General features: G+C 39.5%; 1 protein-coding gene across 3 annotated transcripts in view; it reads right to left on the bottom strand.

Moving 5' to 3' along the window:
• Positions 1-17011, bottom strand: part of pgs1 (phosphatidylglycerophosphate synthase 1) — a 44315-nt gene that overhangs the window by 16248 nt on the left and 11056 nt on the right. For 2 of the 3 annotated variants that reach the window (XR_014922002.1, XM_085466658.1), the window contains exons 2-5: positions 16650-16860; positions 6799-6876; positions 1875-1974; positions 1597-1786 (exon numbers count right to left, since the gene is read on the bottom strand). Coding sequence is in view for 2 of the 3 variants with exons in the window: in XM_085466658.1 (XP_085322784.1) it covers positions 1597-1786; positions 1875-1974; positions 6799-6876; positions 16650-16860 (579 nt within the window). In the remaining variant the exon portion in view is untranslated. Of the gene's footprint in view, positions 1-1596; positions 1787-1874; positions 1975-6798; positions 6877-11726; positions 12049-16649; positions 16861-17011 lie in introns of those variants that run through there. The other variant, XM_085466659.1, reaches the window with a different exon arrangement.

Below are 17011 nucleotides of genomic sequence, written 5' to 3'. Positions count from 1 at the left end.
TGAAACATGACTACATTACAAACTTATCCTGACAGAGTGCATCCCAGACAAAAGATGAGCCTTGGTAACAAAACGTAGCTATAAAGGAGCCCTGTCATATGCAGCTACTTGTCTTGTTTAGCCAACGTTAAACTGGTGCAGCAGATTATAAAGCTAAGACATCTGTGTTAACCCACACACACGATTCATTTTTGTACTTAACAACAACAAAAAATGAGTGCACTGTACATACAGCACTGTGCAAAGGCTTTAGGCCACCACCCATTTCTTTATATTTTAATAGGAAAACAGCAGAGTGATTTAGTAAAATATACATGGAGGTATAATATATAAGGCAACAATTCAGTTTGTACCATTGTAACGAGCTTAAAAGTCAGTACCTGTCACCCTCTGTTCATCTTTGGCTTTTTCCTTGATTCAGCTTTAAAAAAAAAATATTGGAGCAATTATGGGTTTGAGTTTTTTTGCAAACAGGCTGCTAGTAACCAAGTGCTTAAATATACAATTTAAAATTTGTTCTTTGCTGTGATTATGTTTAGACAAAACTGGTTCCGCTCTGTTGAGCAAGGGCCTTGTTTATCCTTGAAAGACTAACAGGATCGGTGTGAAATGTCTTAACAAACAAAAACAAAGTTCAGTTATTGTTATTCTATCTGTCTAAAGTATGTAACTGACTTAATTTTCTTGGAATGACTTAAGTGAAGGTAGTAAGGCACTGACAGGCAGTGCGCCAAACCAACACGTCTTGCTTTCCAGTCATAATTGGCAAACAGTCACAGTTGCTGTTGGTAACTAAAAGGAAACTAAAAATTAAACCGGGGTTAAAAAAAATGACTCAGTTGAAACAAAAACATGTTTTTTTATTAAATTGTCTGCTTTTAACATATGCCCGTAGTTACACATTTAGTGTGAGGAGGCTTCGGCGCAGACACTGGGAGGTCATGACTGTGAGTCAACTCCCAGCAAGTATGTTCTCTAGCACTGATTCTGATATTATTATTGACCTCACCAAATGCGTATTAAAACCCCTACTTTAGTTTTTTAATCTAGTTTTTACTTACTAAGAAAAACTAAACTAAAGGAAAGGAAAATAATAGTAAAAAAATTCCAAAGTATTGCAACCCTGCATATTAATACATTAGTTAACATTATACGGCTGTGTTTACAATGATGCACAAAGGAGGACAACATTGGATTTTTTAGAACAAAGGGCATCAGGACCCCTTGCTCTCCCTGCTCCTCCTGCACACTAATGCATTACCGTTTTGAGGGTATCATCAAAGTAACTGTAATATTTTCACCAATTTGGCAGAATAAGGTCAGCATGCCATTTTATGTTCTGAAGAGAAATGGACTGGAAACCACAGCAGCACTGTGCCCACTGGCTGTGGAGCAGCTCCCACTGAGCTCCGTTTTCCCCGAATACTGCACGTCAAAACAAGCACTGAAAACATTTTTAAGCTAATCCAGTAAGCACCTGCAGCTTGTGAAAACAGACAGTTGCCTGGAGGTGGGACAACTTTATTTTAAACTTCACTCTGAATTCAAACAAACACACAGGGAGTGTGGAAAAAGGTCATACTGGCACCAACATACCCACTGATGATGATGCTGTCATCAAACAGGTAGACTTTGATGTGCTGGACTCCGATGGTCTCGTTGAAGCGCTGGGGGACTAGCAAGCGCAGCAGCCCCCTCAAATCTGGAGTGTGGTACAGAGATACCCTCATCTGAGATGTGAAGCGCTGCAGCAGAGGTAGCAGCATGGTCCTTGAGTTAATCTTTCCTGCACGTGAAACACAAGTCACACAAATACAATCAGGATGATGAGCGGGGAGTTCTGTGCTAACCAAGTGCAGGAAACCGCTAACAACCTCGTGATCCGCGTGTGTAGTCAAGCAATACGGAGACTTTCAGGTCTGGAGACTGGCTGTTGTCCTGGGAACATTGGAGGGCTTCCTCCATACAGTCCACCTTTAAAAAAAACAAAAACAAACACACACACACACACAAACCCCAATTAAAAGAATTCTGCATCAACTTAGCATGTAATTCCTTTAAGAAAGAGTTTAACATGTGATCGAGGGCTGCACAAAAAAACCCAGACTTCCCTAGGGACTGCCATGTGTCAGTTGCATGCGGTAGTTGATTCTGATTACTGTTATTTTTAGTGGTGGTTTACGGTTTCTAATCTTTAGTGAGTGTGCATTTCTCCACACTTGCTACATTTGTCTGTGTCAGGAAAGTTTTGACTACAACAGAAGCGTTGTGCTGTGACCCACACTTTTAGAACAGATGCTGTAAGGCACAGAAAATTGTTCTCCAGGGTGACTTGGTTATTGTGGCAGACACTTCAGTCAGAGACTTGAGTAATGTGCGTTTCAGTAATTCGCTGACGAAGCCTCGAGCTACTACCCTTAAAGTGTGGGATTAAGAGCGATAAGCCCATTTCCATCTAACTCAACACCTACAGAATTTTGCAAGCTTCCCATCTGCCGCTGTATTCACACAAATTACGGGAATAGTGGGAAAGTCCTCCCTGAGAAGATGTGATGATAATAAACAGGTTCACCACAGTGTGTCTTTTGTCCCGTTTCCCTCCCCTCACCCCCAACCATCACAGCAGATGGTTGTTCCTCCCCGAGCCTGGTCCTGCTGCAGACTTCTTCCTGTTAAAAGGAAGTTTTTCCTTCCCACTGTTGCCAAGTGCTTGCTCATAGGGGGCTGTCTGATTCTTGGGGTTTACTCTGTATTATTGTAGTGTCTTGACCGTACAATATAAATAAAACTGAATCACATTTTGATTGTAAATGGATTATCTTTGGATTTGCAGCTGTTTGACAGATGAAATAAGATGTTTAAGGTGTGCCTTCTTACCCAGATCTCCCATGAAAAAGATTTAAATTTAACCTCTTAGGACCTGGCATCTACATATGTGGACATCACATTTTGGGGCGTCTTGACCACAATACAAAATTTTGCTCTACAAGGGCCTGATATCCTCTTCTCAGAAACTACATAAAGGTAAAAAGATAATCCTTTGTTTTTACATTTATCAGGTCCCAATCAGCCCAAATAGCGAAGAGAAATTAAAAATGCATGCCATGAAAGCGTTTGGGTCTCAGGAGGTTAAGGAAATTTTCTGGTTAAATATATAAAATAGCCATTTTATGCAGTTCTCGAAACATCAGAAAATATTTTAACCTACTGTAAAGTCACAGAAAAAAAGAAAAAGAAAAAGGTATTCATTATGTGCCATTTACAACATTATTTTTTCCCTGGTTCAAGTTAACACTACAGGACAGGCACTAATCGAAAGTTTGACTTTTATTTAACAATGTTAAGAAATGAGGGAAGCTTTAATGTGGCTCAAAACAGCGTAACCTCTCATCATCTCTCTCATGCTGAGAGTATTTGATATGGGAAAAACCAGCTACCACAAAGAAAGGGAAATACAGCCACAATAACGACAGATTACTTACAGAGTGAAGACATTGGAAGGTGATTCTAAACACCTTTGCTGTGCAAAAAAGAAAAAAAACAACAACAACAAACACCACTATGAGCAAGCACTTAGTGAGAGTGGGAAGGAAAAACTCCCTGTTAACAGGAAGTAACCTCCAGCACAACCAGGCTCTGAGAGGGGAGGACATCTGGCATGATAGGTTAGAGTGAGTGTAAGAAAACTGCACAGAAAAGAGTTTAATCATTAGTAAAGATTAAAGTTTATTTCTCTATTTTTTTTCTAGGATAACGGGAAATGTGCAAAATGAAAATGAAACGTCCAAACATACATGGAAGCATATAAGCCAAAAATAAATAAATAAAGGTTTGTACAATATTTGGTATGACCACCTTTATTCTTCAAAACAATGTGAACTTTATTAGTTAAGCTTTCCTTTAATTTCTTTAAGTGTTCTTCTGGAATAGTTTTCTAGTCATCTTGAAGGGCATTTAAAGCTCTTATTTTTTTCTCCTCCCCGTGTTCTCATCCTTTTTTTAATGTCATTTCCAGTGAAAGTTCCAAGATGGAGACACAGTACAAGGAAACGGGTGAATGACAATTGATTAATTCTCAGTATTTATCAAACATCAGCTCCGTTTTATTGTCCGCTTACTGAGCGTGGGAAAAAATGACTCACCCCGGCACACAAAGAGGAAACGGCTGCTCGACAGAGGACGCCACTGGTGGCGAGCGAAGTCTTTTTTGTGGCCTGCTTGGTATTTGGATCCCTACTGATATGAAACAAGCGCTGTTTTACTTCTGCTAAATTGTGCATCTGGTGCCCAAATACATTCACAATGCGTCACCCCGCAGTGTCTGTTTACATGCCAGTAAAACATTTCGCCTTTCCAGTAGAGAGCTCTTTAGGGACCACCAACACTTCCAGCTCTGGAAGTTCCTTGAGGCGTAAATCTGACAATGAGTGGGAGCTCTAAGGAAAAAACTGTTTATTTCTGTGAAGCTGAGAACCAGCATTTTGTTATCATTCTCTGCAAGACTGCCTCAAACGCCTAATACTATTAAATGTAGATTTAAAAACAAAAACAAAGAGTCCTCTATTGCGGTCAATCTTAAGCAGGCACACTTAGCCCAGGCCTGCAGACACACACCATGGAGGAGATGTTGCTCCTTTTATGTTTTTTAAGTTAACCTTAAGTTTTGTGCATGTTTCGCACAGGAAACAATTCAACCTGACAGATAAAGGAGGGGCAGCAGAGAGATTTGGGGGGGGGGGGGGGGGTCTCATGAGGAAATTAAAAACCTAGAAGCTTTACTGCATTTGATGACACCTGGAAAAATTTTATCTTTATGATTTGAAGACTTTTAAGAGCTAAAGGTTCCTTAAGCTTAATCCAAAATGTGCATTTTTAACATCGACTTCTGTCACAGAGGAAACCATGGCCAGGAAATAAAATAAAAAAGGAGAGTTTTTATATGTTAACAGTTGTGTTGACCAACCAGCTATCCCTCATAGTGTTATTCAGTGACCCAAAATGCACTTTTTCAAGTTTTCTCTTGTGAAAACAGATAAAATATTCAGGATACTAAAGATTGCTTCTGTTACTCTACTTCATAGACATTAAATTGCTCTATTTCTGCTGTTTAAACTTTGATATATGCCATGAAACTGATGCTCAAAGTTGGCTGCAAAAAACGTAAAAACCTGTGTTGAACAGAAACTTCTAGCTTTAGGTTGCGACACCTGGATTTGCTGTCCTTTGAGGGGCCTATAACTCGCATTGCTTCATTAAACATAATAAAATTACTGCATATTACATAAATCTGCAGATTCTGATGGGTGTCAGGTGGGGCACGCATTGATTTTTGATGGAGTAATCTATCTGTAGGCTACCGTAGCTCTATATTCGGACAAATAACCAAGATTCGTCTTTATCGATTTGTTTGCTGTCGGTTTCCAAACCACTAGATGTGATTTTCTGCATTAAAACTGTACTAATTCATATTCTATGGGATCTGGGGGATACTGGGCTAATTTTACTAGTAGGTTAAAGCTACTTGAGCACAACCAAACCACTGGGAAACAAGTTCTCTGTAGTGATGAATCATGCTTCCCCATGTGGGAGTTCTGGCAGCTTGGCCAACGGTACTTGTCTGACTGCTTTGTGCACAATGTAACGTTTGGTGGAGCGGGGATCATACTGAAGACCAGCACTGGTCTGGCTGTTAGCATTGACTGTAAGAGGGTTCTGGATTCAAACCTGCCTGTGTGGCACTATGTTCTTTGCGTGTGTGTGTGTGTGGTTGTCGTCTGCCTAAGTTGTGCCCTGTTTTTTCCCCTATGACAGGGGACCCTGTATTATTTATATCTGTTTACTAGTTTGCCATCCTCTTGTCCAATGCTTGACTCTTTAATGCCTCCTATAAACAAAAAGAATAACGGGAAAGCTTATCTGCAAGTGCAAATGCATGAAGCAAAATACTCTAGCCTAAAATCTACAACTATAAGCACGCTGCATAACTTTTGCATATAGCACGTTCAAGATAAACATGCCTTGCCCTCAAATATCAGATTGTTCCCACTGGCTGCACCACAACTTAAGTAAATATGCTCTCCAGGCGTGACCGAATACCATCTAGTCTGTGCCGAGCCTGGGATCAGGGCTGCGTTGGTGTATCTAGGCTTTACGTTGAAACTGCACCTGATATTTGCATTCCTTTGTCTAAACCAAAGAACAGACTCACATTTTTGCACTGCATGCACTTCAGTTCATCGAGTCCAATTTCAAGCAAACCCAGGCTTGAAAATAAAATCGTATTGACTCACATTTCTAGTAATCCATCATCCTGTGAGGTTACAGAGTTTGGCAGCACTCACAGCTGATCCCAATGCTTTTAACTGTAATTAAGCATGCTGGCTTGTCTGTGCCTTTTTGCTGTATTTCACCCTCTCCACTGCTGCTTGTACCAGATTGAAAAAACATGAAAAAACGCCAAATACGAGCATCATTCCAGACTGTGGTTTGCTTTGGGTTAATGTTGTTATGCTAGGCTTTTCAAGCATGAAGCACAGCAGGCTGTCACATGCCAATGCTGGTCTCCTTATACCCATAAACCCTTGCATTTTGGGGTCATTCCTTGTAGTTGGTCTGGAGTACATTGTCATTCTGAACAAACCACGCAGTGGGCGTCCTGGAAGAGAAGTCTGACTCATACTTTCTGGCATCTCTGGCCAGTAATGGTATTGTTCTCACCTGCCCAGAACTAAATTCTCTAGTGTTGTGAAAACATAGAGACACACACGCACATGCTTGCGTAAATGCCACTTTTCTCACCAGCTCCTGCTCCAGCTGACCGGTTCCCAGATAGAGGGAGGCCATCACCACCCGCCTCTGTGCAGTCTTGATGCGAGCCTACGGTAAAAGGAGAGAAAAAAAAATACAAATAAGGAATCCCAACAGTGAATGTGAGTGTAAGTCTATGTGGGCGGGAGCTGATACTAGGAAATGATAACGTATTCACGGGAGTTACATTTCCTGTAGCCACATGCAGGCACCTGGTCTGGGGCACAAGGAAAGAAAGCAGTTGTAGTGCAATCATGAGACTGACAAATAAGAAAAGGAAACAGTGTTTATGGTGGAAAAAAAAATAATCTCCCAACTGTCAGTAATTTTAAAAAAAGAAAAGAAAAAAAACAAAACATAAGGAATTTCATGTTTTACATTTTAGTGACATTATGAAATCATTTATAGTGCTGATGGACTGGTATTTATACACACACACACACACACACACACACACACACACTTACTTTGCAGGGTTATCCTAAAGACTGAAGGATGCTGTATTGGGCTGAGATCAGGTGACTGATGGGGCCATGGAAGAATATCTAATTTCTTTGCTTTTTTGAGCACAGAATTTAGTCCAATACACCTCATTCATCCTGGTAAGTGGCCTGGTTCTACTGGAAGTCACTGGAAACATGACTATGGCAAAGTATGAATACCTTTTCCTTTCGTACTTTACTCTTCTCATCTTTCTACTATAAGTTTATCTGGGCCTCATCTGTCCAAAGGATGTCTTTCCCAGAACAGGGCAGGCTCCTTCTGATGATTTCTGGTAAAGCCTAATCTGGGCTTCCTGTTCTTGAATGCAATCAGTGGTGCGCATCTTTTTTGTAAGCCCTTTGTATTTACATTCACAAAACATCTCTTGACTCTGGCCACCTCCACAACTCGACTGACTTGAGAAGATGTTGTGAGGAAAAAAAATACTTTAATTTCTAAACAATAAAAACAACCCTTGAAGTAAAGCTGAAAGCCTGCGCTTGAATCTCATCTTGACTGTTTCTTAAAATCAGCTGTGGTGGTGTACGGAGGCAAAAACTTCAAAAACTGTATCATTGTTCAAAAACCAAAGGAGCCATCTGTGTATAAACTACCTGTTCATCACTAAATGGCAGACTCACACACTTAGTGACTACCTGCTGAACACAGTGAGCCACTAGACAGCTACAGGATCAACTTTTTCCCCCTCAGAGGCCATTAAGAGACCAAAACCAGTGAGAATATCGGGAATCTAAACATCAGCTGTCCAGAAAAACAACCCAAAATGGAAATGGAGTAGCATTTATACAGCAGTCTTCTAGTCTTACTGACCACTCAGAGCACTTAACCATACATCCATACAGTGCTATACCCCTTATTCTTTACCACCATTTTTCTAGCTCCAAGCACCAAATAACCTAATATGCATCTCTCTGCACTGAAGGAGGAAGCCAGAAAACCTGTGAGAACCCATAAAGGCAGAACATACAAACTTCACACAGACTCCTACCTGCCATGAGGCGACAGGGCTAACTGGGCTGCACCAACACGCTGCCTGAAATGAGTAATTATGCTGATCTATAACTCCTGGTTAAGTAAACAAATAATATCACATAAGTTAAGGAGTCACAAATCATTTATCCTTTCCCTGAGTGGGAATAACGTTTTCAGGGCATTCAAAGAACTTAAAATAAAAAAATCCTCCTTCAAGTTATCATCTAGTTAGATTCCCATATAAAAGGGTTATGAGAAGATTTAAAAAAAACAAAAAAACAATGATAAATGTTAAGCTTGATTTTCTCAAACCCAGAATGATACCCTAAAATTCAAAAGAATCATTTACATTTTTGTAAGACACAAAAATTGTAAAACTAACATTTATTTGGTTTTGCTTAAAAAAATATTTTTTTAAATGTCAGATTTTAAAACAGGTATGATTTCTTTAAAAGGTAGACTAAACCGTAATTAAAAACAAAATTCCTTTTACCGTCTGTGGAGATTATTATTAACACTCAGGGCAGAAGAAATACCACGATGTTTTACAATTTGTGGGAAGTGTCCCTTTAAAGCACGCACATCTTAGTGAATAACAAAAAAAATCCTTAAATATTTCTGCACCTTAATGCAGCAAGATCTTCTTGCTTGTTTAAATACCAGTTAGACAACCACAAAAGTTCCTCTTTCTTTTGGCTTCTCATGCCACAAAGGTTGCGACTTGATCATTCAACTACAAGTGATAAAAACAGTCTTCTGACCGTAAGTGACGAAACCGGAAAGAGTAGATTTTGTGCCAGAGGTGATCTAAAAATACTTTCAGGTGAAACCTTCCCAGCAATGAGGAAAAGTCAACATAATCACACCCATTCAACACATTCCGGTAACATCCTTTTAACATCAATAGTTTTTCTTATGCAAATATGACACGTTTGACCATTAAAATGCTTTATATTTCATGCACCGTTTTCAAACCTTCTAATATACATTTATATTTATAGAAGCACTGTGATTGCATCTGAGCTCCAAGTGATAATAAAATGAAACAGAAATTCTTCCTAAGTAGAATTAAGAGCCAATTTCTTGCATATAACAAATCTCTTATTGTTCAAGTCTAACTGTGGATTTGCATGAAGGAGGATCCTGCCTGAAAGTCACATGGGTGATGTGTAACTTGGAAGAAAATCATGTGTTTTTGTTCTTTGAAGCTTTAAATGCCCCCTTGTTCTAAGAAATATGAAAGGACTTCAATGTGGTGGCGTAGTTATTTCATTAAAAAAACAACAACATCTTTTTAATAGTTGAGCTTTATTTTGATGCGTTTACTCACTGTGACTCTGCACACAGTGTTTCAGTTTTGGTTTATCTATTTACTACACTGTAAAAGTCAGACTTTCTTTCAGGATTATCCTATCAGAAATACAGAAATTTCAGCATTTTAAAAGGTGTTTCAGTTATTTTATTTCATTATTTAAGAGACTGAGGCATTTAAATTTATCATTCCTCATCCACCATCGGGTAAATAATAGTCTGCAACTATCATCGAAATCTCTGCACATTTTCTTCAAAGCAGTTCCCCCTCTAAACTGTCTCAACTAAGAGCAAAGTAAACTATACTTACTGGGATGTTACCAAATACTATATAGTACAGACTGTAGCCACTGTGATGTCACCCATCGATTTGTAAAATCCTGTTTTGAAACTACAACTTCGCCATTGTGGTTGTCGCCGAGTTTGATTTTACAAGATGGAACTGGGCATCTGGAACACGAGTACCAAGTTATCAGTTAACGTGCAAGAACCGCCACCAATGCTGTTTGCTTAAGCAAACGGGATCCATAAATTGAATAGTTGCACATAACAAATACATAAACCGGATAATCAGTGCTAAGTAACAAGCACAATCTAACTCACTAAAACTGAAGTACAGACTTTGAAAGTGCTGTTAGTAAACTTCTCTGCACAGTAATCTATATTTCTTAGGGGTGCAACGATATCGATATTGAACCGTTCGATACAGTGCTTTCGGTTCGGTACGCATATGTATCAAACAATACAAAATTTTTAATTTATTTTATCAACTTTTCTTCTGACGATGCTGTCTGTGTTGACAGCTCAGTGGATCTGCGTTCGACTACTCCGCCTAAGCTGCACTGTCGAGCGCAGCGCAAGCTAGCAAGACAGAAGCTAAGCTTGTTGCAACATGGCAAATTGAATCTCCCCCACCCTCATTCAGATCTAGTCTTTGGAACTATTTTAGTCTTCATGTGACGTATGACCCTGAAGGTAAGCGCGTCATGGACAAAAGTAAAACAGTATGTCGGATGTGCCACGCAATGCTCAATTACATGGGTGGGAACTAGTGTGTTAGCGCAGTTTGCTTGTTAACGTGTTGACGCCCCACGCACGGGGCGCTCCGCGGTAGCTCGTTAACGGAGATTTGCCGTGTTGTGGTGTTAACGTCATTTCAGATTAACGCTGACAGCACTAGTGGGAACACAACGAATATGACTGCACATTTATGCCGACATCATCCTAGTGCAAAGACAAGTGGAAGCAGACAAAAACAACAAGCATGCATGCTACAAACTTCACCAGAGTCATTTAGACAGCCGTTAGCACATGATTCTCCTTATGGGGACCTGAGATGTTTAATATGCTGCTGAGAATATAGCCCAGAAGAAGCGTATAGTATAGCTTTTATTTTGGAAAGAGCCATTTCTCTGTAATAAACTCTCTTTTCCAAAGATGAGTGATTTCTCAATCAGATAGATTTATTATTTTATCCTTTTGTTGTTTCAGCAACATTACATTTAAAAAAAAAAACTGTTATGTTTGAGTTAAAATATATATTTATCATTTTAATAAATAAATTAAAAAAGCATGAACATTTTTTCGAAAAAATATCTAACCGTGACACCAAAGTATCGAACCGAACCGAACCCTGAATTTTGTGTATCGTTGCACCCCTAATATTTCTATCTTCAATTATGTTAAAATGCTTCAAAAAGGCACCAACGCCACAAACACAGTGGAGAGTTCCTAATTAAGCTGACAATTCACTCGCAATACCAACTTTAATTTTAACAAAATGTAAAGTGACAAGTTATTTAAAATAAAGTAATCAAATGTTTATGGACGGGTAAATTTGTTATAAAAGATAGAACATTTTTGTACCAGATTGTAAACTGTTTGTTTTAGTTACAGCTGTAGTCGGGATATTCTAAGATGAGAATCGGTGGGGATCGGTTTGCTTTTGGAAACCAATTCCAGAAACCGCTTTTTGGCAATTCTATGTTAGCTTCATTTTTCAGCTGCAAAGCCCGCAACTGTGGATTTTATGTGTGAAATATACTTCCTGGACGAGTCTCAGCTTCTCAGAAGTAAATAAAGTTTGGGCACAGAGCCTACTTATAGCCGTAAATAAAAAAAACTCAACTCACACATCTCGTCTTTCTCACACTATAACTGAATGGCACCATTTACTCCAGCATGTAATCCTTCGTTTAAGACTGAAAAAACATACAGTGCTGATTGGTTTGTCGCAGGAGTTACATTCTAAAAATAACCCACGACAGGTGAAACCCGCGAAGTAGCCAACTAGGGCTGTTCAATATAACGATATATATCGGATGACGATATAAAAACGTCTATGTTTCATTTTATGCTATCGTTTGTTTCGTGGTGTCACAAAATAAACTGGTTACGGCAAAATATTTTTTCATCGTTTTGATGGTCACTGTAGTGGCTATATTCATTTCTTAAAGTTTTCTCTTTCTCTTATATTTTATATAACCACACTACTGACGGACAAGCGCCTGTTTTTATGCGTTGTGGTTAGCAACAACGACGGTAACACCATCGAGTGTCCGCTTGTTTATGTTCCACATAAACCTTTCACAATAAAGCTCAAGATCCTGTTGAGACTTTTCAAAATAAACTGAATCACGTGAAAGAGCAGATTGTTTACGGATGAGAAGTAAAAAAAGAGCCGCCAGGGCCCGATTTCAGGAAGCGGGTTTAGTGCAAACTCTGAGTAAGTATACCCTGAGTTAACGAAAACTCTGGGTTTTCGGTTTCACAAAGCGAGTTTAGATTAATTCTGAGTGAGTTACTATGACGACACACTCCGTGAAGCTAACCTGCCCCCTAGCAGGTTTACTTCAACTAACCCTGACCTTCTCCGCCTCTTTGTCAGAAACCTGACTGTAGGAAGTGTCAGACATGGCATGCCCCTTCCTTGAAGAGCCAGTAGATGTTGAAGACCAAATTCTCCGCAGAGCTCTCCGCCGGGAGAGAGTGATTAGAGCGCGTTTGGACATTTTATCATTTCCTGATGATTTCCTGTGTGAACGTTACCGTTTTTCAGCACAATCTATAATTTATTTGAATAACATCCTCAGGCCATATATTGCTCATGTGACACATCGCGGACATTCTCTCAGTTCTGTACATATTATTTGTATTGCACTTCGGTTTTTTGCAAACGGGAGCTTTCTGTATAATATTGGTGACGCTGAGCACGTTTCCAAGGCTACCGTCTGTCGGGCAGTCAGGAATGTTACAGTTACACTGAAACGTCTCCTGTACTCGTTTGTGGTGTTCCCCGGTCATAGACCCACAAGATTTATCAAAGAGGGATGCCACAAAATTGCAGGTATCAGGATGAACGAAACTTAATTCATGATGTGGTGATACTTGAACTACTACTTAAATTTTACATTTATTTTCACGGTTCCCAGGCGTGATTGGCTGTATAGATGGCACTCACATTCCAATCATTGCTCCTTCAGTAAATGAAGGAGACTATGTGAACAGGAAGTCTTTCCACAGCATTAATGTACAGATACATAGCTCCCTGTAGCATTTCAAACTAACAAATTATTTCATTATAGTAATGGATGCTAATTTGTGTTCTCTGCACTGTGAAGATCATATGTGATGCTGCCAACATTATCACAAATATGGAAGCCAACTGCTCAGCCTCTGTGAGTGGTGGTGGTGGACGACCTCCACCTGTTTTTCGGGCCTCCGCTTTTTTTTCTGTTGGCTATAATGGGTCACATTTGAGCATACAGAGTAAGCAAATATGTACTTGTAATGTGCTCAGATAATTTCAATAAGTGCTTACAGAGGGGAAATTAATGTAGCCTCTAACTGCAATTGATTTACATCGGACAAACAGACCAAGCACTATGGCCCATGATACAATTACACCTTACCTGTTTGGACTATATTTTTATATTTCATTTTTACTTGCTGCCAGGAACGTTTGGGGCCTGTTGGGTTGCACCTGCGCTCACGTCACATCACAAAATAAAATGTATAAAATATAAAATAAAATATAATAAAATAACGTGTTAAATGGGTGGAAATCCCTAGATCAATGTTTAAATTAACACTCACGCATTGACTCTGTCGGCTATGTTTTGCCATGCATGCACCCTTTCTTTTGCAGCTGAGGCTGTGTTACTTTTTTCCCGCAAAATTTGCATGTTATCGGCATATGCTGCCATCAGAATTTCGGCCTCAAGTGCTGTAAAATACATTGACCGCGCCTTCTTTCCCTCCGTCTCCATGGTGACTCGCTTAATCTGTGCTCCACTAATCAGGGCTTTATGTATCCTCGTGCGCGCGTTTAACTTGGGGTTAAAGCAACTCAGCGTTGATTGAACTAATTGTTATCAGCCTTTCTGAAACCGAATATTCCGAGTTGGACAGTTCGGGGTTACTCAACCCTGAGTATCGTTTTTCACTCTGAGTTTTCTAAACCGGCTTCCTGAAATAGGGCCCAGGTGCTAAAAAATAAACCTTAGACTCAAACGTTAGAACAGGCTTTTCCCCGCAGCACGCTGTGTAATAAATAGTTACTTCTAAAAAGTTACACACGGCAGCAGAAGGAAAGATGTCAACATCTACATTTAAAACTACTGAAACTAAAAGAACCCATTTGTAGAGTGTTAAAACCAGAATAAAAAATGAACAATGTGAGCAATGTTCCCTCTAATCTGCGCGCATGCGCAATTGCGCACTGCTGGCACATCTGCGTTGCGCACAAAAAAAAAAAATCCAACCTGAATTGAAATTAAAATTAATACTTTAACAATTCTGTTTTGCAGTGTTAGTAAGTGACAGGCTGCTCCCGTATGGGATTAGAACGATGCCACCTTATCCCATAGTCCAGCCAATAATGTGATTCACATTCGTATATACGCAGCTAATCAACGTCGTTGACAGGCTATGACAGCGTCCTTATGTGCCGACACCGGTGTTTTGGCTAGCAAAGCGGCGTGGCTGATGTGGAGTGAAGCCACGTTAATGACAACGTGTACAACCATTGGAGATGTGAGCAGGACAGACGGAACAATTGACGGGAAAAGTGTGGACTTTATACCAGTTTTTAAATTGTGTTGATAGGCCACGTAAAATCAGAGTTATGATAAAAATATATGAAATGCTTGGTTTTCTTCCTGAATACTATCGTTGTTTATATTTACTGCGGGAAGAAACGGTAAAAATGGCGTTTCATAAGGAAAACGCTGGAAAGCACTCTCCACCTGTGAGCAAAAACAAAACCAAAAAAAAAACTCCGCAGCCTTTCCTATTGGTGGAAAAATGTACCATGTCGACCAATCAAAAAAATGATATGACAATATGGCCATGACCAGTTGTTTAGGAAGGAGGGAAGTTTTAGGAGTGACGGCGGTGTTTTGAGATGTGAGAGATTTGCGATGTTTAGCGCAAATCTTGTGTAGTTAGTGTGTAGTGTAGTCAATAGTTTTGTTGTGTGTGTCAGAACAATGAGGCGACTGCTGAATGTTACAGGTGTTACAGGAGTGATATATCTCCTGTTGTCAGGCCTGCAGGTATCAGGCTGTTGTTCTCCTTTATCTCATAGTGGACAGAAATAATTTTTTGGAGTGGCACAAATAATTTGTGTGGCATCAAATTTGATGCAGAACAGCTGACCTGCTCCCCTCAGGTAGGAGGCTCCGGTCCATTCGCACCAGAACCTCTCGCCATAAGGACAGTTTCTTCCCCTCTGCTGTTGGACACATGAACAATAAACGTACGACTGTTCCCACCACTAACACATGACCCTACGCTGTGTTCACTGCATCATTCCATGTTTTGGCACTGATCACCACCTGCACTCATGTATATATCTTTCTACGTAGCACTTTTAATTCTTATTCTCATGTATATATCTCATGTATATCTCATGCATATATCTTTCTACGTAGCACTTTTAATTCTTATTCTTACTTTTATTTTTTCATGTCTATTTAAGCGCAATTTATGACAGTATGTTTGCACTGAAGCACCGCAGCAATTTCCTAATGTTGTAAACCTGCTCAACATTTGGCAATAAAACCCCTCCTGATTCTGATTCTGATTGTTCTGTAAATAGTTTGAAATGTTTATTTAGAAAATGCTTTGGCTGAATATTTAGGTAAACAGCTGCAAAAAACTTTGTTGTTTGCATAACTCAGTTACTTTTTTTGAAGAAGTAACTATATAATTAATTGCCCAACATTGGTCATTATTTACTGTATTTTGCAGACAGAGTTACAGGACTCTCTCCCAGACTACAGACGCTTTATAAAAAAAAATAAATTAATTAATTTAAAAAAGTTTTGTTTTCAAAATTGGAGTTATTTTTACTTCCAATAGTGTTAACATACTACACAGGTCATGAACAAGATTTTTTTTTAATTTTCATTGTAAGTGGGCTAAAGCACTTAAAAGTAGTCTATCATAAATGCTGTAATTTGATTATTTTAATAAACCATGTAACTTGGATGGATTTGATGCTGGCGTGACCACAGTGTACACGTCTGCTGTTGCTCACAGTGGTCCAAGGGACCGCTCAGGGAGTTTGTGTGTTTGCTCAGACACGTGAAATATTAGAGGGAACATTGAATGTGAGGTATTTAGAACTGAAACTTAAACCACATTATGGGAACACGTGAATCTGATATCATCTTCTTAAGACGGGAATTAACATGTGACCTCAAGTTTTTATTTTAGTGTTTAAAAAGTACCTTGTTTTTCCAGATTGTTTATACCAGAAAAATTATGTCTGGATGCCAGTTTCCTCCTCAAGTTCTCGTCAGCATCAACTAAAACATGTTTGAACAATTAATCATTGTCACCTGCAATGTGGACACTGCAGCAGAGTACACAGAGAAGAGTCTACTGTGATAATAACGCTTCCTTGGTTACCTTGTGGAATTTCATAGTGATACATGTATTAAAAGTCAACACACATCTATCAAGTTTCATATTGAACAGACTAGAGCTTTGTTCTCATTTTTAAAATAAATCCTGTGTAGTCAAACCAGCTAACATGCTCTGAGACAGACCTTCATTGCCTGGTAGAATTGGTCAGGTGACGTCAGAATGTGGATGTGGGAACCTGGCACCCGGAAGGCTGGTACATGCTCTGCCATCCATCGGAAGTGGCTGCAAAGACCTTCTGTTTGCTGGGCTCCGGCTGAGCTGGTGGGCCTGGAGACGCGATGAGGGGCTGGGTCGGTTTCAGCCAGAAGAGGGGCAAGAAGGAGCACGGAGGACCTGCAGGAAACACGGAAAGTAGAGCAGGAAACTCATTTCATGTTGATAATGATCTAATCAAAGCAACTAGAAAATAGTCTGATCAATTTTCTTTCAACCCTACAGGGGCGGGTTAAAACTGAAAAATAAAAAAGGCATAAAAATCAAGTTA

This window comes from Copadichromis virginalis, linkage group LG8 (assembly GCF_057382275.1).
Source record: "Copadichromis virginalis isolate Kocher_CV1m ecotype Utaka linkage group LG8, C_Virginalis_male_GT1.1, whole genome shotgun sequence".
In the NCBI taxonomy this organism is placed as follows: domain Eukaryota; kingdom Metazoa; phylum Chordata; class Actinopteri; order Cichliformes; family Cichlidae; genus Copadichromis; species Copadichromis virginalis.
Note: the sequence above shows the minus strand (reverse complement) of the source record. Positions and strands in the feature narration are given on the sequence as shown.